The 24853-nt window shown below is 50.1% G+C and overlaps 1 protein-coding gene across 1 annotated transcript in view; it reads right to left on the bottom strand.

Moving 5' to 3' along the window:
* The window catches only part of LOC144105466 (organic cation transporter protein-like), a gene marked incomplete at its 5' end in the record, with an annotated part of 61433 nt that extends 37224 nt beyond the window's left edge, over positions 1 to 24209 (bottom strand). Inside the window, 3 exons of the mRNA XM_077638591.1 lie at positions 2663 to 2817; positions 11845 to 11948; positions 23697 to 24209. Of these exons, the coding sequence (XP_077494717.1) occupies positions 2663 to 2817; positions 11845 to 11948; positions 23697 to 24209 (772 nt within the window). The remainder of the gene's footprint in view (positions 1 to 2662; positions 2818 to 11844; positions 11949 to 23696) is intronic.
* Positions 24210 to 24853: the final 644 nt, after the last annotated feature.

Below are 24853 nucleotides of genomic sequence, written 5' to 3'. Positions count from 1 at the left end.
CAAACTACCAACGGCATTCACGTCGGGAAGCGGCCCGTCGAACTGGCCGGAGAGCTCCGCCAAACACACGTCGTAAAAGAAGTAACCTTTTCCGAGGTCAGAGTCACGTGACCTTTAAGGACAGTGGGAATTACATTTGTGATTTTTTCTGCAACGCAGTCCCTTTTACGCGCAGAAAAAACATAGGTAGTGTTCTTTAGGAATAATCTGTCGGCCCAGCGCACCGTCTTCCTTAGTTTTCTATTTCCCTCAGTGCACCTGTAACGAGGGATTGAGGAAGTACGCGTGAAGCATGAGAAAGAGTGAGGACATTTTCCGGCGCACTGCTCGGCCGGCATTTGTGAGCCAAACCTTTAGATGCAACGATTCAAGGCGGAATAGTAACAAGATAGCAGACGAACTCTTAAGAGCTTTTGTTTTCATTTGTAAAAAAAAAAAAAAACAAGCCGATGCATATGCAAGACTTTTGCGCCATTTGAGTCTTTTGCGAGCCACCAATTCAACATCTGAGGCTATTAGACACGGCTGCCTTTTGTTGTACAATTAAAACTGGATTTAACCAAGTGAACATCAGCCACGGATTATTTCGTTAAGTCGAGAAATTCGTAAAATAGAAGAAGGCCTTCTTACGGCCTTTCAGATCTTAAATTATAACGTAGCGGCACTCAAAAGCTACGGCGGCGTCGCATTTGCCGAGAGCCCACGCCTTCGCGTATAAAAAGTCCGCGAAAGCAGCCCAAATCGCTATTGCACAAAAGCGCCATATGACAGAGCGGATTCAAAGCCAAGGTGGGAAGCACCGCCGACTGCCGAGTCTTATGTTGCGTGCTGCAGCGCAGCATGAAGCCCCGTCAGAACAAAACCAGGGTCGTGACTTGGGCGCCGAGATATTACTGCTGCACGTTTCCAACAAGCTGCGAGACATCGTTGGGAGATTGAGTGAGAAATCGCCTTTCTTTTACTCACTTGTTCTCGGAAAAAGTTCGTTAAATCGGGTTTAGTAGTTGTTTGTTTCGTTATTTCCGGTTACTGAGAACACTGAACGCAACGGGCACTTGTAAAGGAACCAAAATTTGTTAGATTGGGAACTTCGTAAAACCGGGTTTCGTTAGATAAGTTTTAACTGTACTCCCAATTTTACATGACATATCAAGTGAATAACAGCGAAATTACCTGTCCCTTCCTGTGCAGATTACTAAAATTATCCATAGGGCACACTGGAGTTTCGGCAGAAATCTGGGCAGTGACAAGTTAGCAATCCGCCTGCTTTTTACTACCTCTGCTCGCCGCAACCGCCAATGCGCATTGGCGGCTGGCGGTCGTGGTGAGCGGCGTCATGGTTAAACTGATTACTTTTGGCGTAGAGGGGATAAAATTTGTAATCTCAGATTTTCTGTTGATGAAAGCATAAACGAAAGAACAGTTGTATATTACACCGATTCGTTGAACTATCGACAATAAGAACCTTGCAACATTAATAATATGGCTCGAGCACTTCTTTAAAGGTCGCATGCAGTTGCCACCTGCTAAGTCACAACTCGCCATTAACTAATCTAACGTCAGGAGTACCATGAGGCCACAGGTTTTTCACTACTCTGGTTCTTAATCTGCAAGTAGGACCTCGAAACAATACAGAAACAAAACTTGGACTTTTCGCGTACTGTTAATTACGACGGCCCTATATAATCCATAGTCGTGACGAAAGCACTACACCACAAAATGACGTTGAGAAAAACGTACGATGTAAAAAAACTAAGCTTACTGAAACTACGTTTTTCATCTTTCTTTGGTTAAAACTGCGAAACACACACGGACACAAGGAAGGTAGACGGCACGGAGGACCGAATACGTTCTTCCAAGATACTGAAGCAACTGAAAGGAAAATTACTTTTGCACTGTCAAGTTTGTCGTTCCCCCAAGAAGATATTTCATAATATAATGTGGAAACTAACCCTGGAGTTTCAGCGCTAGCGCTTAACACATCCACGCACGCACACATGCGCGCGCGCACACACACACAAACACGCACACGCACGCACGCACGCACGCACGCACGCGCACGCACACACACACACACACACACACACACACACACACACACACACACACACACACACACACACACACACACACACACACACACACACACACACACACACACACACACACACACACACACACACACACACACACACACACACACACACACACACACACACACACACACACACACACACACGTGGTAAGTGCATCAGATGGCCGTCCATCGCACTTCCAGAAAAAGAACACATGGTGTAGATTTGTAGGTTGGAGTACGGGAAGAGGAACGTCACATTGACTAACGTATTCTCGAGTCCTCTTCGGGCTTCTAACTTTCCATCAGTTGTTTGGGCCTGCTGACTTTCTTTTGACGATTGCTAGTGGTAACGTAAATAGCATGCAAAACACTCTTGTTCGCTTTTGCGACTAGAAACAGATGCTAGGGTGAGCGCCACTCGCGTTCGCTCAAGTCTTTCGCCTTCTGTGCTGTGAGAAGCGTGTATGAGTCCCACGTAACACAGCTTGCGCCCCTGAGCAACAGCTGAGCTGCTCAGTGCCGCGCACAGGTGACCTTTCCCGAATCCATCCCTGGCACTCGGACACAAGAAGGGTGGCCACTTACGCAGCGATACGGTGGTCGCCTGGGATCCAGCCACGCCCATGGCAACAACGAAGCGGCCCGCGTTGTACCAGCCGATGCCCGGTGCCAGCGAGGAGAGGGACCCGAACACCAGGATGACCAGCACGCAAGTGAAGAATGTCGGGCGGCGGCCAAGACTGCGCCAAGTCGTGGGCATTAGGAAACTAAGCATAAACACGCAGGTGCTCTCTTTATCCTACCACCACCCAGTTGAACATTGCGCATGGTCCATTTTTAAAAGCAAAAGCTTTTCTAGCCTCGTCGAGCCAAGGTCATCGGCGAGGTACATTTGACCTTCAAGTGGAGGTGTGTCAGCCACGTGATGTACCACGTGACTCGCCGCAGGTGGAGCGCGCGCCGCTGCCACCTCGCCAGCTGTCCGCCTGCCTAAAATGCCAGCAGTTGACAACCAAAGATCATATATTACAGGGATGTGAGGTCAAGCCTCTACTCCGTAAGCTCCTGCCAGCTCCCTCCGAATAGAGCGGGAATCAAATCCTGCTCTAGCTGGAGAAGACAATACAGGTCATCCCTGTATTGGGGTCATAGTGAGGTAAACTCACCCACCATCTACAAATCCTTGGTAATAAAGTTGGTTCTCTCTCTCTCTCTCTGCGTTCACATGACTAACCGCGTGACTCGATATTAACCGTTCACTCTTGCGTGCATACACACCACCGCCTCGCAGTTTCTCACTATGGATGAATGAATTCGGCCGGGACCGTCTGCGCCGTATGTAGACACGGCCTCGTAGACGACCGGCAGAGTCTGATCATCCGGCTGACGTGTCCTGTCATGCTAAGTGTATAGCTAGAGGTAGTGAAGTTAAACGTGCCAAGCCAGCGGCAGAGACCGACGAAGAACGGGAGCGTCGTATGGCGGTTGAAGGATACCGAAAGGCGGCTGGGAAGTGCTTTGGAGGCAGCCGCTGCTGCTTCCGCCTCTGCCACGACTTTGGCTTCGGCGACGGACGAAGAGGTTGAGTCTAAGCTCTCTTAGCAACACAGTATAGCCACGCATAACAAGCTTTTACTTGAAAAAACCAGACTCAGCCGAGCTAAGCCGCTGCCATTTATTCTCCTCCTTTTTTTTTTGGAAAATTTCTCACTGAGATAGAATTCAGTTTTTCTATGCAGTGGTTGTCCGAAGTTTGTCTTCCACCCGTACAATAATTACATTCCTCCGCCACTCGCTATCTCCACCACCACGGGCTGTGCCGGGTGTCTTGCACCGGTGTCCGAAACCAATAGATGCTGGCTAGACGGAAAAGATCAATGGCATATGTTCTTTCGAGAAGCGCTGTGCGGGCAAAGGTGGCTTAACTACTAAAACTCGCATATAGTACGGCAGTCCAGTTTTACAACTTTCTTTGCGGAGCACGCAGTGATGGCCCACTCTTTTTCGACCGAAGTTAGGCCTTGCTTATCTTCAAGAATGGCTAGCTGGGTGAGTCGGTACTGGTTCTTCTTGAAAAGTTTATTTTGAAGGTTCATCAGCACTACCTTTGGGCCTCTTCCTCCTGCTCCCCTCGTGTGTGCATTGTTTTTCTGGCTTTTGTATCAGATGCCCGATTCGGTTATATTTAAGAGCGTTCATGTTTAGAGATTCCGGGGGGTCTGCTACCACCCTGATATCACAGCGCCATCTGTGGCGGCAACTAGAAACCATCGCATATCTCACTGAGACTTGCAGCCCCAACTACAATAGCATTGTAGAAACAACCACCTCCCGCGTGCCAATGATGACGTCACGGTCCAATACGGTGCATAGATGTGGAACTGTGTGTGTATGATGTCAGGGGAAGAAATGAACGTATAGTTTTAGTTTCTCCTACCCAAGATGCGGCCACCGTCTGGAAGACGTTGAAGTAACGAGCGTTAGCTGTTTGGTTTACTGGAAATTATATGAATGACATTAAAGTGAGGCACACGAATGGAAATACAAATTTGGCCGCCTGGCTTTCTGGGTAGTGTCCGAGTATGTCTGATCTCTTGGACTTATTTCCCATATCTTCTTCCGCCACGGCGTAAGATGTCGATGGTTTGGGATCATCCATGTCCTTCTCAAAACCACAATGTGGTAGTGAACGTATTGGCGAAACGAGCGCATCTGAGAGGAGCTCCGGAGGGAGACGTCTCATTACGGAAGGATGGAACATAAGAACGTCACATTTGAAACGGGGTGGACTGCCACCATGCTCGGCTACGCGCGCACGCGCGCCGCCTAGCGGAACGATCGACGCCTAGCACCATCTATGAGATATTACCTTGCACGTCTACCCGTTGTCGAGTTACACCCCCTCATGTTACGTCCCAAACGAAATTAGCTTCGTTTGGGTGGTCAAGGTGGGTCTACAATTCGGCTTGCGGTGCGATATAGTAACGTTTTAATTATTAATTGGATGTATACAATGCATACCCATTATTTAATTGTGGTTTTATTAGTATACCACAAACATACGGTTTTATTTGACACAAACCTGTCCAAGTTAACAGCCGATTCTTCCAGTAGGATGGCTGAAAGCTGCCAGCATGTCACATTTTTAAACCCGCCGACATGCGCAGCCTTGTTGATAAGTTTTGTGCAAGAGCTTGGTTTTCTGGCGCGACAAGATTCTTTCCGAAGCAAAAGATGCATTGAGCTGGTATGTGTGCGCAGAACTTTTTTCAGACTTGCACACGCACGCACACATTTCGTCTTTAAAGAGCGTTTGCACATGTTCTACCACATCTTACGTCTGGAATGAGCAGCTTGTGCACGTTAAAGGCCCTCCTTTCTCTCTTCCCTTACGGCGCGGTTCAGCTGTCGGCCGAGGTGTGAGAGAGATACGGCACCATTTCCTTCCCCAAAAACCAGCTTTCAATTTTTCAATTTCCGCAAAGAACGTCATTCTTCTCCTCTTCCTTCACACCCTCCTCTATTTCTTCCCTTCCCTTACGCTGCCGTTCAGATGTCGGCCGAGATGTGAGAGATACTACGCCATATCCTTTCCCCAAAAACCAATTTTCAATTTTCAAAATCAGGTGCCGCCGATTAGTGATGGCAGATGCCGGGGTGAGCAAACATCTTTTACCTTCCTTTTTGTTATTTTAAATAAATAATCACTATATATATTTTCCAACGAGGCGAGAACTGCGCGCTCTGGCCACAAATATGCCGCGCGCTAGAACCCGTGCGTTTCGTATTTTTGTGTCCGTATTGCAAAAAATTCTCCTGCGCAAAGCCCCGCCGCGGTGGCTTAGTAATTAGGGCGCTCGACTACTAATCCGGAGTTCCCGCGTTCGAACCCGACCGCGGCGGCTGCGTTTTTATGGAGGAAAAACGCTAAGGCGCCCGTGTGCTGTGCGATGTCAGTGCACGTTAAAGATCCCCAGGTGGTCGAAGTTATTCCGGAGCCCTCCACTACGGCACCTCCTTCTTCCTTTCTTCTTTCACTCCCTTCCTTATTCCTTCCCTTACGGCGCGATTCAGGTGTCCAACGATATATGAGACAGATACTGCGCCTTTTCCTTTCCCCAAAAAACCAATTATTAGTCTCCCGCGAAAAATACTTGTCGCGAACAACCACTTACTAGAAGGTTGCTTACGATAGTCTGCGTTTTTGTTTATAAATAGTTCAACACTAGAACTTGCCTCGACTGTCCGAAATCGGCGAATAACTGCAGTCGTCTGCGCTCAGAATTTTCTTCGCGGCGAGCGGAGCACCACATTTGACACGCTGCGCCATCTAGGGGCTCCTAGACCTACCCCAGCTCCACGCTGGGAAAATGGTTCAGTTCGCAGTTCGCCGGATGGCGCAACCGCGCAGCCGCTGAAGCCACTGATCACTACGTGGCTGGATGCCGAATTCCCGCTTTCCGAAGCAGGCGCTAGTGGAGCCACCGGAAGTTGAACCGCATGTCCCAGAAATGCGGTGCCAGCTGCGCCTGCTGTAGCTTCTCAGTATTTCACACTGCAAAAAGCCGCGTCTTTTGCCCTTTTGGTCTGTTTTTTTAATTGCTACTGGGTAATGTCTGCTGTTATGTCGAAGGAATAAGGAATCTATACCCGAGAAACGCCAATACTGTTTGAAGAACAGTGTAATTTCAGAGGAACGGAAGAAAACAGCTATTATTATTAGTATTATTATTTTATGTTCACAGATGAGATTTTGTAGTAGCGGTACTTGAGGAAGTGTCTTCTCAAAACAGCTGGCCTCGCAGCAACTTTCACAACAGTTGTTGTTCGAGTGATGTCTCAGGGAACATTGCTGTCCACTGGGTTTTGCTGGCTACTTTCTTTGCGGCAGTTATTTTGCCTTTTCTTAATTTCTTAAATTGCTAGCGAGATTTATCCTTTTTTATGCTTCTATGTTGTATTAAGGACAGTTGCCGGGCCAGTTGGTACATGATCTCACCGAAAAACAGCGCGCTTACACGGGACACGAGAAAGGAGACACGCACACACACAGCGCTTACTTACAACTGCAGGTTTTATTGCATTGCTCACAATAAATACTAGAAAGGAAAAAACAAAAACAGTAGAAGGCGAGGAAGAATTCCTTCTGTCGCATCATGTCGTCATAGTTATTCAAGATATTGAATCTCTTTTCTTTTCAATGCCATCGATGGCGTGCGAATGCATGACGCGGCTTTCCTATCTATGATGAAAGCTTCAAACAGCTCGCGCTTGTGCTGGTGATTATATCGCCCCAAAATCTGACTTCGTCCAAAGTTAGGTGTGCAGTGACAGCCAGACACGTGTTTTGCCAGCGTGCTGCCGTATCCCGTGCAGATTAGCGTGCTCGCGTAAACGGTCGTTTATGCAACGTCCACTTTGACCCACATAAGAAGCCCCGCATGACAGCGGGATCTCGTAAATTACCTCCGTGTCACAGGTGGTGAACATTTGTTCATGCTTCTTACTGCACCGCGCTGGTTTTGGGGCATCTTCGTTCACCAATCTGCAAAGCAAATTGAGCTTTCTTAGTGCAGTTAGAATCAGATCAACTCCAGCACGCCCTATTATCTTCTTCAACGAGTGGCTGATCCCCTGTAGATACGGCATAACAGCCCTCTTCTCTTTTTCATTCCGTGGCTTCTTCGGGTGGCCAGATTGGCGGAGATCTTTCAGGAGCTTGAATCCGATCCCTGAAATGAGGGCATCCGGGAAGCCCGCTTCGCGTAGACGTTTCAGCTGGGAGTCTGTGCTAGTTTGCTGACGGTGATAGCACGATCTTTGGAGGGCATTCTTCAAGGCGCCCAAGGATATTGGTCGTTTGACGAGCTTCGTATGCGAGGAAGAGTATGGCAAAAGGCTTTTCTTTGACCTCGGAGCATAGCACCAGCACAGATGGTCCTCACTTGGAAACAACTGCAGGTCAAGGTACTGAAGTTGGCCTTCATCAGGCAGCTCTTTTGTCAATTCAAATTCTCCTAAGTTTTCAGAAAATATATTGAAAAGTGCCTCTACGTCCTTGCCTGGGTCCTGATCAGACGTTTTGTAGACGATGATGAAGTCGTCGACAAAACGAAAAACCCTTATTACTTTGGTGTTGAGCAACGCTTCTTTTAGCCGACGATCCGCCTTTGCAAGCAGGAGATCGCTGAGTAGAGGTGCGACACAGAAGCCGATGCACACGCCCTGCCTCTGTACGAACAGTTCATTATTGTAGGCGGATTATTGAAGGTGAGTGATGGGCTTCGTATACGCTGGCTTACAACACGTATGTTGAGGCGCTCAAAGACGCTAAAAAGAGCTGCCACTAACATCTACTGCCCTCTATGCTAACCACGAATGTGCAAAAACTCTGGCGTGTCATTAATCCTTCCACCGATTATAGCATCGCCTTATCTGACTTATCAGGTGACCCCAGTCCTTGCGCCATTTGCGCCACAATTCTTGACCGCGCATTCACTCACAATTTAACAGCCATGTGTGATCTACATATACGTACAACTCACGACTTCAACTATGCTTTGATGCCACCTATAGCTGTTGCTACTCCTGGTATCATTAGGCTTATTAATGGACTCAGTGTTGATTCCGCTCTGGGTTATGACTGCATGAACCCAAAGTTCTTAAAAATCACTTCAGCTTATTCTTCCATTATAATAACTAAACTTTTCCAGCAATCACTTCACTAATCAACGCTGCGTACTGAGTGTAAACTCGGAAAGGTGGTTCCAGTCTACAAATCCGGCAGCAAAGCATCCCGTAGTAATTATTCTCCCATACCCCTTGCCAGCACTTGGTGCAAAATGCTTGAACATATAGTATTCACTAACTTTGTTGACTTCCATGAATCAAACTAATTTTTTACGTCAGCACAACATGTTTTTTCGAAAATCTGACTCTTGCGAAACATAGTTAATGTCGTTTACACATGCATTGCATCTTATTCTAGACCTGTCACAACTATCTGACTGTATATTTTTAGATTTTCAAAGGCTTTCGACAAGGCATGTCACAAACCATTACTTCAAAAACTAAAGTGAATATTGACTGTACCTTATTGAAATGGATTGAATGTTTTCTAATTAATCGCTCACAATTTGTTTTTGCTAACAGTTATATTTTCAGTTTTACCGAGGTGTCTTCCGGTGTTCCACAAGGTTCAGTTCTTGGACCCATACTCTTTCTAATTGACATTAATGATCTCCCATCTCTTGTCAACTCTCATGTTCACCTATTCGCTGATGATTACGCCATTTTTAGAGAAAGAACCAACGCTAAAGACATTACATTACTTCAATCAGGCATCAACGCAATAAGGAATTGGTGCGAAGATTGGTTAAGGCAGCTAAATATTGACAAATGCAAAGTCATGCGTGTATCCAGGAAAACTTCCGCCCCGCCTCACTACTACATCGATAAAAATTCGTTGGAATCAGTCTCGTCACATCAATACCTCGGCGTTCACATTACTTCTAATCTTAACTGGTCTCCTCATGCCGAGAACATCATTAAAAATGCTAATCTCATGCTAGGCTACCTACGTCGCAACTTTTTAAATGTTGCTTCGAATTTGAAACTATTGCTTTATAAAACACCAATACATCCAAGCTCGAGTATGCAACACCTGTATGGAACCCTGCTATGACAGCTTAATTAATGATCTTGATATGGAGCAAATTAACTCTGTACGTTTCATCCTTTCTAACTGCAACCGCACAGCGAGTATAACTGCTATGAACTCGAATCTCTGCCTCCCAACACTGACATCGCGTAGAAAACTGTTTCACTTCGCCCTGTTCCACAAGCTGTATCATCATCCCGCTGTACTTGATCACCTCATCCCCCAGCCAATTTATGTATCCCGCCAAATTGATCATAATCACAAAGTCGGGATTTTGTCATGCAACACGAAATGCTTCTCGCAGCCATTCCTGCTGCGAACCTCACGTGACTGGAACCACCTTCTTGCAGAAGTTGCTGGCATTGTAAATTATGAACAGTTCCACGTAGCGCTAGCTAACATTGTATATTTAGATGATATACCGCATTCATGTAACTAACTGTATTTCTCTGTGTTCTTTGTATATTTACTACTCCCGCTCTGAAATTCCACAGCATGACGGGTAATGTAAATAAATAAATAAATAAATAAATATATAAATAAATAAATAAAATAATTCGGGAAGAGTGGGGCAAACAGCGCCCCAAATTCGCAAATCATTGTTTTAATTATTCGGAATTTTCAAAAACTAAAATTACAGGATTATTTACTACTGACTTGGCGTTGCACTCAGTTAATATCAAGACGCTAGCTTAAGCGGAACGCATTTAAATTTTATGATACTGCAAAGTTCAAAGCGTCGTAGCTTGCCCAAACCATGGGGCGCACATTCTTTGTCAGCCTATCCGCATGGTAAACACTGCATCCAGACAAAAGCGGGCACCGTTTTGTTCCGTGGCGCGCTATAGAGACAAGACTATTCTGCAGCCAGGCTTTCGTGTATGCCCTGTTTGTCAATACTTTTGAATTTACTGTCTTATTCGCAGCTGTTTTTGCCGTTTCCGCTTCACTGCTGTTGCTCTTTCGCTGCATTCCTATCGAATGTGCATAAGATTTGGTTCGATTCGTATTACGTGAACACGATATTTTGCACGAGATTGTAAGCCGCACCGAACAGAACTTGCTGCATTGTCAGAAAGTGTTGTGCAAGAAACCTTTCTTGCTACCCTGAAAGAATGTGAACATTAGGATACAAAGCAGCTCTGTGCAGCTGCTGTCCTTCATATTCCCCAGCTGTTTTACTGTTTCGTGGAGGGCGTCTTAAAGGACACCTAACACTTAATGTCACGAGCGCAGCTTGATGCTTGCCAGAACTTTCTTCTCGTCTTCTTAGCGTCAAACTGCAATAAGTGTTTTTCTTCTGCAAGTTGTCCCAGAGAGCGATAAAACAATACAAAGCTTCTAGGCAAGCAATGAGATCATTATCGATAGTTTAGGCCATGCAGAGCACCGACATGTAGCTTTTTGTTCCATGTGCAGCCTGCTGCTAAAATAATTCACTCCGAAGAACACGAGACGCAAGCATTCTTAAACTTTGCGTAACATAAGACCTATAATAAATTGTAACAATTATATACGGAAGTAAGTCTAGGACGCTTGGTCGGCTGAGCTACACAGCAGTGAAAAATGTGGTGTCCACAAATTCGCGGCTTTTTGACCGCTTCCTTGTTCTTCAAGGCTCCCGTCGCAATTTTTTTCTTTCTTGGAAAAGACCAATCTTGTCAGACTGAAGTGCAATAATAGAGAACATGTGACTTATTATGCGAGCGAAATATTTGATTCTGTCGCCTATTAAAAAGCTAGGTGGCGCCAAGTGCTAAAAATGTCGCGTTTTGCCCCAGTTTTTCCTGCGTTGAATTCTGCCCCAGCTGCGCAATCGCCATCGCGCGAACATGCAGTGGGTTACCGTGACGATGCGCCAGAACCAAGGACCTTACGCGAACCGCGGCTGAACCCCATCCGTCAAACCGTCTCGATGCTTGCACTTGGATTTCTTCGTAACGTCTTGAAAGACGGAAAACGCACAAGCATAGACGCGTGGGGGTGCCAATAATGCATTTTGAAGTGGCTTTCGTGCTATGGCGAACTAGAAACGGGCATGGCTCTTTGAGCGGCAGCGCGCAGGCCAACCGCTTGGTCGCTGTCACAGCGCGAGGGCGGGACTTACCGATCCGACATTTCACCGAAGAGGAGCACTCCGACGAGGGCACCCGCCATGACGACGCTCTGCGCGACGGATCGGTGATAGCTGCGGCCACACACCAGGTTCCACTGCGACACGCAGATGTTCAGTTTGGAGACACACTCAGCATGTTACAATAGTAGCAGTTTACGCAGCTCAAGCCTCATTTTCCAACTTCCTAGGAGAAACTGAAAATTTTATGAAATCAACACACAAAACACTGTGCGAGGTTGTTCAGAAGATTATACAATTCCGAAAAGCCTCTCACATTTTTACATATACGACGCTTCTCAGCAGTGCCATGACGCACATCATGTAGGCTGTGTTTCTGTATCTCTTATGTTTCTGTGTCTCCTATGTGGTTGTCCGGTTCACCACCGGCACATCGGATTAGGCAACACATATTGGTTAGTCATTTAAATTCTCTTCAAAGAGACACGCATTGGTCAAGTGCAAGAATAAAAAGAAACTAACAGCAGAACAGTAAGAATAAAGCCGCTTAGTTACGCAAAGAAATAAACACCACCCGCCTCTGTCCACGTGTTATAGTCACAGCTTATCAACAGTTATTAAAGGAATCATACAAATGACTGAAAAGGGTGCTAAAACTTTCTTCTACGCTGCTTCGAATCGCCATGCCGAAGAGAGCTGAAAAATAGAAATCTACCGGTGATATTGATACGTGGCGGCTAGAAGCAGCAGTAGAAAGAGCAGAGGTAACCTGCTACGCAAGGAACCGATGGCTTGGAGTAGACTCTCAGCACACAAGCGCGCACCTCAGCGTCGTCTTCGTTACCAACCACTTCGTCGTCCTCCCAGCGTCCGTAGCATGACCCCCCCCCCCCCTCGCGGCAAAAGAACCGTCCCGGTGCGCACTACACATGCCATCTAGACGGCGAGTTGTAAGGTTTGAGGCGGGACACATAGACGATGTCGGTGCGGGGTGCAGCGGCCGGAGATGGCGGATGTAGCGGGGTGATCTCGTACGTCACCGCGGTCACCGGACGTACGACCCGATAAGGGCCTGTATATCGGGGGAGCAGTTTTTCACAAAGGCCCACACGGCGGGAAGGGATCCAGAGTAACACAAGGGAGCCAGGAGAGTAGGTGACTTCACGACGGCGACAGTCATGACGTCGTTTCTGATTGACTTGGGAGGCCGACAGCCGCTGGCGGGCGACAAGACGGGCAGCGTCGGCGCGAGCGATGGCGTCCCGAGCGTAAGGACTCGTGGAGGCGGTGGCGGGCAGTACACTGTCGAAGGGCAGCAAAGGATCGCGGCCAAAGAGAAGGTAAAAAGGGGAGAAACCGGCTGTATCGGGACGCGTAGAATTGTAGGCGAATGTAACAAATGGGGGGCTAATATCCCAGTCGCGGTGATGGTCGGAGACGTACATGGAAATCATGTAGGTGAGGGTATGGTTCAGACGCTCAGTGAGGCCGTTCGTCTGCGGATGGTAGGCCGTGGCGAACTGATGACGGACGGAGCAGGAGCGGAGGAGTTCGGCGGCCACTTTGGAAAGAAAGCAGCGACCGCGATCGGTGAGCAGGTGACGGGGAGCACCGTGGTGGAGTATGACGTCGTGCAGGAGAAAGTCAGCGACATCAGTTGCGCAGCTGGTTGGGATCGCTCGAGTAATAGCGTAGCGCGTGGAGTAGTCTGTCGCGACCGCGATCCATTTGTTTCCCATAGCAGACACCGGAAAAGGGCCGAGCAGGTCGAGGCCGACACGAAAAAACGGGTCTACGGGGATGGGAATCGGCTGAAGGTGCCCGGGAGGGAGAACCGAGGGCGTCTTCCGCCGTTGGCACAGTTCGCAAGCGGCCACATAACGGCGGACAGAAGGGTATAGACCGGGCCAAAAGAAGCGGCGGCGCACGCTGTCGTAGGTGCGGGAGACTCCAAGATGACCGGCCGTGGGAACGTCATGAAGCTGTTCAAGGACGCTGCTGCGCAGGTGTTGAGGGACCACGAGCAAGAGGTCAGCGCCGTCAGGCCGCATATTGCGCCGGTAGAGGACGTTCTCATGGAGCACAAATGGGGCGAGGGACGCATCACAGCGGTTGGCAGTGAGGCGGTCGATGAGGGAACGTAGCGACGAATCCAAGCGCTGTTCTTGCCCAATGTTGCGGAAGGCCGAGATGGATAAGACGCAGGCGTCAGCCTCGCATTCGTTGGAGGAAGGCGGATCGACAGGGTAACGGGACAAGCAATCCGCGTCCTGGTGCAAGCGGCCGGACTTGTGGACGACACAAAATGTGTACTCTTGAAGGCGAAGAGCCCAGCGCCCCAGCCGGCCAGTAGGGTCTTTGAGCGAAGAAAGCCAGCATAAGGCGTGGTGATCCGTGATAAAAGAGAAAGGGTGCCCAAACAAGTAAGGGTGGAATTTTGCAATAGCCCAAACCAGAGCGAGGCATTCCCGCTCGGTGATAGGATAGTTGCGCTCTGACACAGAAAGTAGACGGCTGGCGTACGCAATAACGCGAAGCTTGTTGCGTTGCCGCTGAGCAAGTAGGGCACCAATTCCATGGCCGCTCGCATCGGTCCGAAGTTCCGTAGGGGCTGAAGGATCAAAGTGCGCCAACACAGGTGGAGCAGTGAGGCCACTGATAAGGGCTCTGAAGGCGTCAGCTTGGGGGGGTCCCCAAGAGTACGGGATGTCCTTCTTGAGGAGCGTGGTAAGAGGTCGGGCTATTTCCGCAAAGTTCTGGATGAACCGGCGGAAATAGGAACATAGGCCGAGAAAGCTGCGCACATCACCGGAGGAGAGCGGAGTAGGAAATGAACGCACGGCGCGGACTTTGTCGGGGTCGGGTTGGATCCCAGCAGAATCGACCAAGTGGCCAAAGACCTTGAGCTGACGGCGGCCGAAGGTACATTTCTTTGAGTTCAGCTGAAGACCAGCGCGGCGGAAGACGGCAAGGATGGCTGAAAGGCGATGCAGGTGGCTTTGGAATGTGGACGAAAAAACAATTACGCCATCTAAGTAGCAGAGGCATGTCGTCCACTTAAAACCGCGCAGGAGGGAGTCCATCATGCGCTCGAAGGTCGCAGGGGCATTGCACAGGCCGAAAGGCATGACTTTAAACTGGTACAGGCCGTCCGGGGTGACAAAGGCGGTTTTCTCCCGATCGCGTTCATCGACAGCGATCTGCCAGTACCCTGAGCGAAGATCGATGGAGGAAAAGTAACTGGCGCCGTGCAAGCAGTCGCGAGCGTCGTCAATTCGGGGCAAAGGGTAGACGTCTTTCTTTGTGACGGCATTCAGATGGCGGTAATCAACGCAGAATCGCCAGGTTTGATCTTTCTTTTTAACAAGCACGACAGGGGACGCCCAAGGACTACTCGGAGGCTCGATGATGTTGCGGGCCAGCATCTTGTCCACCTCTGCCTGAATAACACGGCGCTCTGCGAGGGAGACCCTATAGGGCCGTCCGTGAATAGGGCGGGCTTCGCCGGTGTCAATGTGGTGGGCGACAACAGAGGTTTGACCCAAGGGACGGTCCCAAAGTAAAAAATATCACTGTAGGAGGACAAAAGGCTGTGAAGAGAGGTAGAATCAGCAGAGGGCAGATCGGCCGCGATCATCCGGGAAATAGAGTCCTCACGGAAGGGTTGCGATGTAGGGACATTGGAGACGGCAGTCGTTGGGTCAGGAGCCAGGACAGAAACTGTGCAATCGGTCAATGGGGACAGATCAGCAAGGGAAATGCCGGTCGGAAGTACCTGAGAGGACAGGCTGAAGTTGAGGACAGGGAGGCAGGTGCAGTTGTTGGTGATGTGGACAATGGTGTGGGGAAAGAGGACATTACGATTCAGAATCACAGCGGTGATAGGGCAGGCGACGTAGTCTCCATCAGGGACGGGAGTAGAAGGCGACAGAGGGATGTAGACAGCAGTTTGTGGCGGGAGACGAGCAAACTCGGTGGATTGAAGGCGAGGTGAGCTGGTGGAGTCGTCATTACACAGGGGCAGATCCAATCGAAGAAGGCTTGAGGAACAGTCAATAAGAGCTGAATGGGCGGTTAAAAAGTCAAGGCCAAGGATTATGTCCTGAGGGCACCGGGTCAGGACGGTGAACAGAACGGGTATATGACGCCCGGCAATGCTGACTCTCGCAGTGCACATTCCAATCACGGCAGCGGGGCTGCCATCGGCGACGCGAACCGTGGACATGGCGGCAGGCGTTAAAACTTTCTTCAGACGGCGGCACAAACAAGAGCTCAGGACAGACACTTGGCCGCCAGTATCAATGAGGGAAAGGACCGGGACACCATCCCCGAGAACATTCAAGAGATTACGTTGGGCAGCGGGGGTCGAGAGGATTTTCAGGCCGGGTCAATGATGCAGCGTCACCTCCGGGGGCTGCATCGGCTAGTTTTCCGAGAAATGGCGGGAGGTCGAAGGAGAAGGGCTGCGGCGTGTGGGAGGAGAACGGGAGCGGCGGCCTAATGGGGAAGGTGAGCGGCTGGACCCACGAGCGTGCGGAGCGGGCTCGTCAGGGAGCGGATCGGGTCGTGGTGTGAAGCGGTGCGGGCCGTAGTCGTTGCGGCGGTCGACGAAGGAGTAGGGGCGAGGTGGCGGGGACCAACGGCTGCGGCAGTGACGGGAGATGTGTCCGACGCGAGAGCAGGTAAAACAGATCGGCCTGTCATCAGAGGTACGCCATTCAGCAGGATTGCGATATCGGTACCGAGGCGAGAAGCTGCGACTGTAAGTGGCAGCTGCGATCACTGGAGGGTCCGGGCTGGCATGAGCGTTGTCCACGACGCGAGGAGAAGGGACGGCCAAGTTCGCAACCTCCTGGCGAACAACGGCTTGGATGAGGGCCAAGGTGTTGTCCGGCAGTGGCAAGGAAGAAACAGCGGGCGTCATCGCCTCCAGTTCGCGGCGCACGATCCGGGTTAAGTTAGCCGGGTCAGAAGGCTGCCGCAATGTTGGCAGATCTTCACAGGAGGAGCTAACAGCAGTGTTCGGCAGCCGGTCAAAACGGTGAGAAATGCGCCGGTGTTTGGCTTGCTCGAAACGGCGGCACACCTCAAGAACAGAAGCGACCGTGGAAGTCTTTGCATAGAAGCAGATTAAAGGCATCGTCGGCAATGCCTTTCAGTATGTGGCCAACTCGATCTGCTTCGGACATGTCTTTATCAACTTTACGGCACAAGACGAGGACGTCTTGTATGTAGGCTATGTATGGCTCGGAGGAAGTTTGGGCGTGGGTCGCGAGTGCCTTCTTGGCGGCGATTTGGCGGCCGATGGGTTTTCCGAAGAGGTCACGGAGCTTCTGCTTACATATGTCTCATGAGGTCAAGTCATCTTCGTGGCCGGTCAGGTAAAATATCACATTAGCGAGCATAAGCGTTGGATCCCACCTGTTGTGCGTGCTGACGCGTTCGTAAAGGGCCAGCCAGTCGTCCACATCAACGTCGTCTGTGCCGCAGAACGTGCCCGGTTCGCGGTGGTGGGCGACGAGGACCGCTGGCGGTGTTGACGGAGAGGGAGACGGCTCGGACTCGGTAGACATGTTGGCGAGACGGCGGCCACGACGGAGAGCCAGCTTGAGGTCGGGGATCGAATTTAGCAACCTCCACCAAATGATACGTGGCGGCTAGAAGCAGCAGTAGAAAGAGCAGAGGTAACCTGCTACGCAAGGAACCGATGGCTTGGAGTAGACTCTCAGCACACAAGCGCGCACCTCAGCGTCGTCTTCGTTACCAACCACTTCGTCGTCCTCCCAGCGTCCGTAGCAATATGTTTGAGCGTATCAGGTTGGCAATATATCAACAACCAATTATGCTGCCCTCTCCACCTATTCTTGAACCTAAAAATAGTATTATATGTCGGTTCCCACCTCCATACCTGGAAATTCTACTCTATACGGCGGAAGTCCCGCGTCAGCCGAGTGTCAGTAAGCCTGTAGACGAGAGAAGAGTACGATGCGAAACAGGTTGCCGAACGTTAAAGCTGATGCGCCTGCAGACATTTGCGCGGAAGCAAACGTAATCGTAAATGTACACCGCGAAGCACTGGTGGCCGTCGCGCACGGCACAGCCTAGCCTGCGGGAGATGCTGGGTCTTCCTCGTGCAGATAATAAACAAAATCGTCGAGCTGTAATGCGAGAATATATTTTTCCTTTTTGTGCGATTTAATAGTACATGCACACGATACTTTGAAGAATTATACCCCACTAAATGCCATAATTGTTATAACTAGACGGTTACAGCGGTACCGTCACAATTTTGACTTACCTATTCCACTAGATGCTCAGTGAATGGGGTTGTAATTATGTTTGGAGAATAATTATTTTTCTCGATTTATGCTTTGCTTTTCTTTTTCAGGGTCGACAGAGGATAACAAAACATCAACATCAACAAACATCAACCCGACCTCAAGCTCACAATCTGAGGCTGTGATGAGGCTTAGTGAGTCGCCAGTAGCCTCTGGAAAAGTAAGGCAAGGGCGACTGTGGAAAACACGACCTCAACTAATCAGGTTGAGGCTGAGTGAGGTCGCCAAATTTTTTTTGAGGTCAAAGTGAGGTCGAGGTATTTGACGTCAAATGCCCTAATTTGGTGGTGATAAAACCGCAAGCAAGGACAGTAGCACATCACTTCGGTTGGGCGGAGGCTTATTTTTCTGAACTATCGGTTTGGCTACGAGAAAACCGTGAACGTAGCCGAGAGGGAACGTTGTGCTCGGAACGCTGCACGTGTGCGGGAGGCCAGAGCCCACAGACGTGTAGCGGGTGGAACATAGGTATACAGAAAGCAGTCGTGATGCGTCCCACGCACATGCCGTACTGCACGAACCGCCAGTGTGTTCCCGCGCATTTCTGACACCACAGAGCAGTCAGTCTAGCCGTCCCATGACATAAATATACATGATCGACGTAATCTTAAGCGCCATTGTGTTAATCATTACGCCATCCAGCTCGCGGTCATCGTCCGTCGGGCCCTTGCAGTTAGAGGGCGCTCATTTTTAGCGACGCTTCTGCGCTGCCATGCTTCACCACTCTATCTGCCTTCAGGTGATGTTACTTCGATTCGCGGTGTAACTTAATTTTCTGGTCTTTATGAAACTCCATTGATATCGGTCGTCCTACCTTTTTCTGCCTTAGCCATGCCACTCACGTGCCGAAAATTCGGCGTCGACTGGCGTGAGGGCCGATGCATAATCTGCTCTATGTTATAGTCAGTTCATGTTCTTTGCCTTGTCGCAAACAGCCTGCGTGATTTTTGTTTTCTCTCATCACTTTTTGGACGCGGAAACTACACGCGAATTTTTTACGTGACCCGAATAGTGCCCCGACAGAAACAGGCACGCACTTGCAAAGAAACCAGAGTTTGTTCTTAAACTTCCCTTTCAAATATTTCTGCCATCTCCAAGTAGTAACATTCTGCGCAATGATGCAGACGTTTTAGCACACAAGCCTCCTTAAGTTTCTGAACTACCTTTTTTGGAACATAATATGAGTTCCGTCCGCATTACGCAAGAACAGTTCTCCTGTGCAACCATCAAAAGCCAGTCTAGGCTCTATTGCAATATGTACTCAACGAAGAGCTCCAGAAAAGGAGGAAGAACTTCCTCATACATATCATGCGACATCCCGCATGATATGCGGGATGTCGCAGTGTCACCACTTCGCGCACTTTTTCATGCGCTCCCAGACACCCTTAGAGCGTGCGGGGGTGGCCGTCTCGGTCACAAAGGAGATGCACTCGACTCAGCTTGGCAAGCTCAGCCGGAGACCAGATACCAAGTGACAAGGGGGTTGGTCGTTTGGTGCCCAGCTTTCGCTGGTCGCAAGCCTGAGAATGGGCCGGAGCCAAAGGTTCACTAAACAAAACAAAGTTTACACAGCAGAGACGACACAGAGGATTTCACAATCACTCGTACGAGCACATACAAAGTGATTTATAAATACAATGCAACTCATGCAAAGTAACAATCGAGAGAGATGACAAGTTAACAGAACCTTTGCACCAAAAGCGCACTAACACAGAGACAAACCAACAAAACACAATTTGTTCACCGTGCGCTGCGACAGTCCGACTACCTGAGGAGCACGACGGGGCCGATCCGCAGACTGGCGCACGTTGCCTCGCTGGTCGGTGGCTGGGCTCTGGTGTCCTCCCGGGAGTCGAGCGGGCGCGCTTCTCAGAAGCTTAAACGGCGACTCGGGCTCACAGACAGCGGTTGAAGCCCCTCATCTATAGGCGCGGTCTGCGTCTGTTCGTTCTTCGCGCCAAGGCAGGCGCGCAAATACGCGCAGTATCAACTGCACTAGCTCCTTCTCCTTCTCGCGCCGGGCGCGCGACCCCATTGGTTGAGAGTGGAAACCGCCTTCCGGAAGATTCTGGGGCCTTCTCGCGATGCGTAGCCACCGGCGGGAGAGCGAAGGGTAGAGGGTTTCACTTTAGCGCAGCCATGGTTACCCCCTCTCCATCGACAATGACTAGAAACTACTAGGATGTTCTAGAAAAATCGATGGCGCGCGCGGCCATGTTTCCTTTGGCGCCGCGTCGGCGAGCTTGGTGTAAAGGGCAGCAGCGCAAGCAAAGTTACGTGCTCTCCGCTATTCCTTCCCCACTGTTTTTTGTTTTATTTTACCACGCGCGGGCGCCATTGCTTACATGCAGCGCCGATTTTTCGAATATGCGCCAAATTTTGTGACACTGCCCCTTCCTTTATTAATATTGTGCAACAATATAATAATAATAATAATTGGTTTTTGGGGAAAGGAAATGGCGCAGTATCTGTCTCATATATCGTTGGACACCTGAACCGCGCCGTAAGGGAAGGGATAAAGGATGGAGTGAAAGAAGAAAGGAAGAAGAGGTGGCATAGTGGAGGCTCCGGAATAATTTCGACCGCCTGGGGAAACAATATTCACAAAACACAAAACTCGTGCGAACATTCTTGCGCTCACAAACCTAATGGGGAATGCCAAAATACACACAGCAATACAATGATGTCTACGCGCACACAACACTTGACAATTGGCAAAATTCAATACAAAACGCCACACGGCAATACATTAACAAAAAACAAAAAGGGAGCATTAAAGTCCGAGGTATGCTTGCGCCTATACTCCCAGATTCAGCCTACAGAGTGGGCACGGAACAGGACTGTTTCCCTCAAGTTTTCGGTCGCGCTTTTGATTTTCTTTCGCACGCGACTCTGGCCGTTCCTCCTGTCTCGAGCTCTGCTCTTTCGCGTTTTACGGAGGCTTCTCTTCCGAACGCGGTTCTTACACCGCTTTCTACTCCTACTCCTCTGTGTGTTTCTGCTCGGATTTCGAACCCTTCCTCTTTTCCCGCGGCTAGCGCGTCTGTTGCGAACAGATTTTATGGCGGTTCGGTCATGACGGCTCCACTTTTCTTGTGCTTCTTCTCGGCTTGCGCTATTCTGTTTGCGCGAACGTTTCCACACTGAGTCCTTTCTGAAAGATGGGCTCGTTCATTTCAGCATCTTTTTCACTTTGCCGCGATGCTCGTGCAGCTTGCTTGCACCCGATTCAGCTGTCTTCAGCTTGGTTCTCTTTTGCCCTGGTTTCTTCCTGACCTTCTTCCGAGGTCTGTCTTGTTCGACTGCAGCTGTGTCGGTTTGCACGATTCGTTTCTCTTTCTATTTACTTTCTTCCAAGAGATTCTACGGGGCACGCACACCTCATTTTCACTTGCATAATCCGAGGTGGGGTCTCGCGATGAAGCTACTGGTTAGGCTCCTTTAAGTTCTTTGAGCATTGAACTTTCTTCCAGTGTTCCTCTCTTGAGCTCGTCAATTTCAGATCACTGGTGCTTCATTCCTTACACTCTACGTTCGCCTTTCTCACAGGCAAAATTTTCATGACAATCCCCATCGGGAAAGGCCTCCTCGCTGCTCGAGGATTCACTCGGAACAGATTCCGGTTCTTCACAGAGGGTGCTCTCCTCAGCTGCAAGTGCTTCGGAGCTTTCGTACTCTTTGATATTTGACCAATATGCATCATGCTTGCGACTGCAACAATCAGCCGTGCAGCACTCTGACTTCTCGGTGAAGCTCCTGCTTTCTTCCTCAACTTAAAGCGCATTCCTTAAGGTCCCCTCTGACTGAGGTGTCAGGTTGGCCGGCTCCTCACTGGCTACTGCATTGGTGGCAGCTTCCCTTTCACTTCCCTGAGGAAGCGACACTCCGGTCTGATCCTCACTCTCTTCAATCTTAGTTTTAGGAACTCGCTGTTCCACAACCACACTCTCACTAGTGGAGCTAGTTGCAACCTCTTCCGTGGTTGCCAACAAATCAGACTCCTTAGTCTTCCACCCGGCCTCTCCGGGGGTAAGCTCCACTGGCTGCCTGACGTTGTTCAAACGCCGAACTTCAGCAAGCTTCTTAGCAAGGATTGCATATTCTCTGTGAAATCATTTTTCTCTTTCTTCTCGTTGTGTTTGTATCTCTTTCTCAGCGGTTCCTCTGGCGCGCTGTCTTTCTCTCTCTCTTTCTTTCGAACCTCTTTCCATTTCTGGTCCACCAGCTGAACAAGTTCACCTCCCTTCTGACCTTTCTGAATGCCTACCTCAGCTATCTCCTTGAGATTCATTCTGAGCTTGAACTCTTCAGATGCAGCACATGTCTTCTGCTCTGTGAACCTCTCCAACCGCTTCAGCGCGGCACCTCAAAATATCCCTCTGCTGCTAAACACTCCTTTACGGCCTCTTCATAAACTCCTTCTGACTCTCCGTTCTCTGTGCTTACAAAGCATGAAACGTACTCTCGCGGGCGCCAGAATATGTCACCACTTCGCGCACTTTTGGGTGCGCTCGCGGACACCTTTGGAGCGTGTGGGGGTAGCGGACTCGGTCACAAAGGAAATGCTCTCGACTCAGCGTGGCAAGCGCAGCCTGAGAACAGCTATCAAGTGACAAGGCGGTTGGTCTATTGGTTTCCAGTGTTCGCCGGTCGTAAGCCAGAGAATGGATTGGAGCCAAAGGTTCACAAACAAAACAGTTTATACAGCGAAGAGGTGATGCAGAGGATTTCACACTCACTCGTATGAGCACAAGCACAGTGATTTACAAATACAATGCAACTCGTGCAATGTAACAGTAGAGAGAGATTACAATTCAACAGAATCTTTGCATCTATAGTGCCCTAACAGAGAAAGAGGCAAACAAACAAAACACAATTTGTTCACCGGGCACTGCGACAGTCCGACGACCTGAGGTGCACGACGGGGCCGATCCGCAGACTGGCGCTCGCTGCCTCGCTGGTCCGTGGCTGGGCGGTGGTGTTCTCCCAGGAGTCGAGCGGCCGCGCTTCTCGGAAGCGTAAACGGCGGCTCGGCTCACAGACAGCGGCTGAAGGCCCTCATTTGTAGGCGCGGTCCGCGTCTGTTCTTCGCGCCAAGGCAGGCGCGCACATACGCGCAGTATCAACTGCACAAGCTGCTTCTCCTTCTCGCGCCGGGCGCGCGACCCCATTAGCAGAGCGCGGAAACTGCCTTCCGGAAGATTCTGAGGCCTTCTCGAGATGCGAAGCCGTCGGCGCGAGAGCGAAGTGTGGAGGGTGTCACTTTAGCATGGACAAGGTTACCCCTCTCAGTCGACAATAAGTAGGAACAACTCGGACGTTCTAGAGAGATCGACGGCGCGCGCGGCCATGTTTCCTTTGGCGCCGCGTCGGCGAGCTGGGTGGATAGGGCAGCAGTACAGGCAAAGTTCCACGCTCTCCGGGTTTCATTCCCCGCTGTTTTTTTTTTTGTTCTATTTTACCGCGCGCGGGCGCGATTGCTTATGCGCAGCGCCGTTTTTTCGAATATGTGCCGAATTTTGTGACATGCAGACGACGATGGCTCACCTCGTTAACAATTGTGCTCTGGTAGACGGACGTGTCGTACTCCCAGCGATTGCATAGAAGTGTCTGGTTTCTGTCCACTGTCCAGGAACCATTGGCATCCTCAAACACCCGGTACAGGTGGCATTTGGAAAACCTGTTGGCGAACTCGGGTACGGCCCACGACTTCCATTCGTCTGCGCTCATGTTGATGATGCTGGAGGGAGCGCCTTCGGGCCGAGCGCACCAATGGTCCATGTCTGGAGCCACGATGGGCGTCATCATGTTGGTCCAGGCAGTGGGGAAGGCTCGCAGAACCACCAGAAATACCGTGAGGACGTGGTACAGGCCAAAGCCTCCCAGTACATCAAGGATGTCCATGGCTGATCGCAGCACTTGTTCCCGCTGCCGCTCTGCAAGAGGAAAGAGAATTGCCCAGATGTACAGGGCGTATGAATAATTAATCTGATATAGTTTTATGCAGGGGCGAAATCCAGAGAACCTGCCGGGTTCAAAGCTTCGCCAGTGATACGTTGCTCAGTGGGGACAGCGAAGTTCTACTTACGGTCAAAACCCTTAGCAATTTGTTTTTTTCTTGTATTTGCCGTCCGCGGCCTTCTCGCCGGGGACCCACCAGCAACTCGCCTAACTTTACATTCTCAAAATCTGTTTCCTCGCACATAAACACTTTAGAACATCCTGGAGCAGGTAAACTGGGATGCGGCTCCGTGGAAGCGGCCGAATATAATCGCGATACTTCCTCTCGATGTTGCACCGTTCACTAGAGAGGAACCAATCATATCCCAACACTGACGTCACTGCAGTGTCGCGAGCAGAGGGACAAGTGTGCGGCCTGGAGGAAAAAAAATTGTAATGCTTCCTAACAGGGATGGCAATTGAACCAAGTTCGACATGAGCTCCGTCAACGACGGCGGCGAAACGCCGACGCAAGCTTCTACAGACTCAACAGGAAGCTTCGGACTTCTTCTTGTGGCTACATGAGGGGAATGTGCTCGATTTCTGCCACCCATATCACGGGGGCACAGCTTGGAGCGGGGATGGGGAAAGGGGATGTGGGGAGGGGGATGTCCGCTTGCAACGCGCGCTGGTGGTCCGTGATGTCCAGGAAGGCAGGTCCCCGCAGCAGCAGCAGCAGCAGCCGCAACTGGGGAGGGGAGGGT

Source organism: Amblyomma americanum, chromosome 1, assembly GCF_052857255.1.
Source record: "Amblyomma americanum isolate KBUSLIRL-KWMA chromosome 1, ASM5285725v1, whole genome shotgun sequence".
In the NCBI taxonomy this organism is placed as follows: domain Eukaryota; kingdom Metazoa; phylum Arthropoda; class Arachnida; order Ixodida; family Ixodidae; genus Amblyomma; species Amblyomma americanum.
This window is presented reverse-complemented; position numbering and strand designations above follow the sequence as displayed.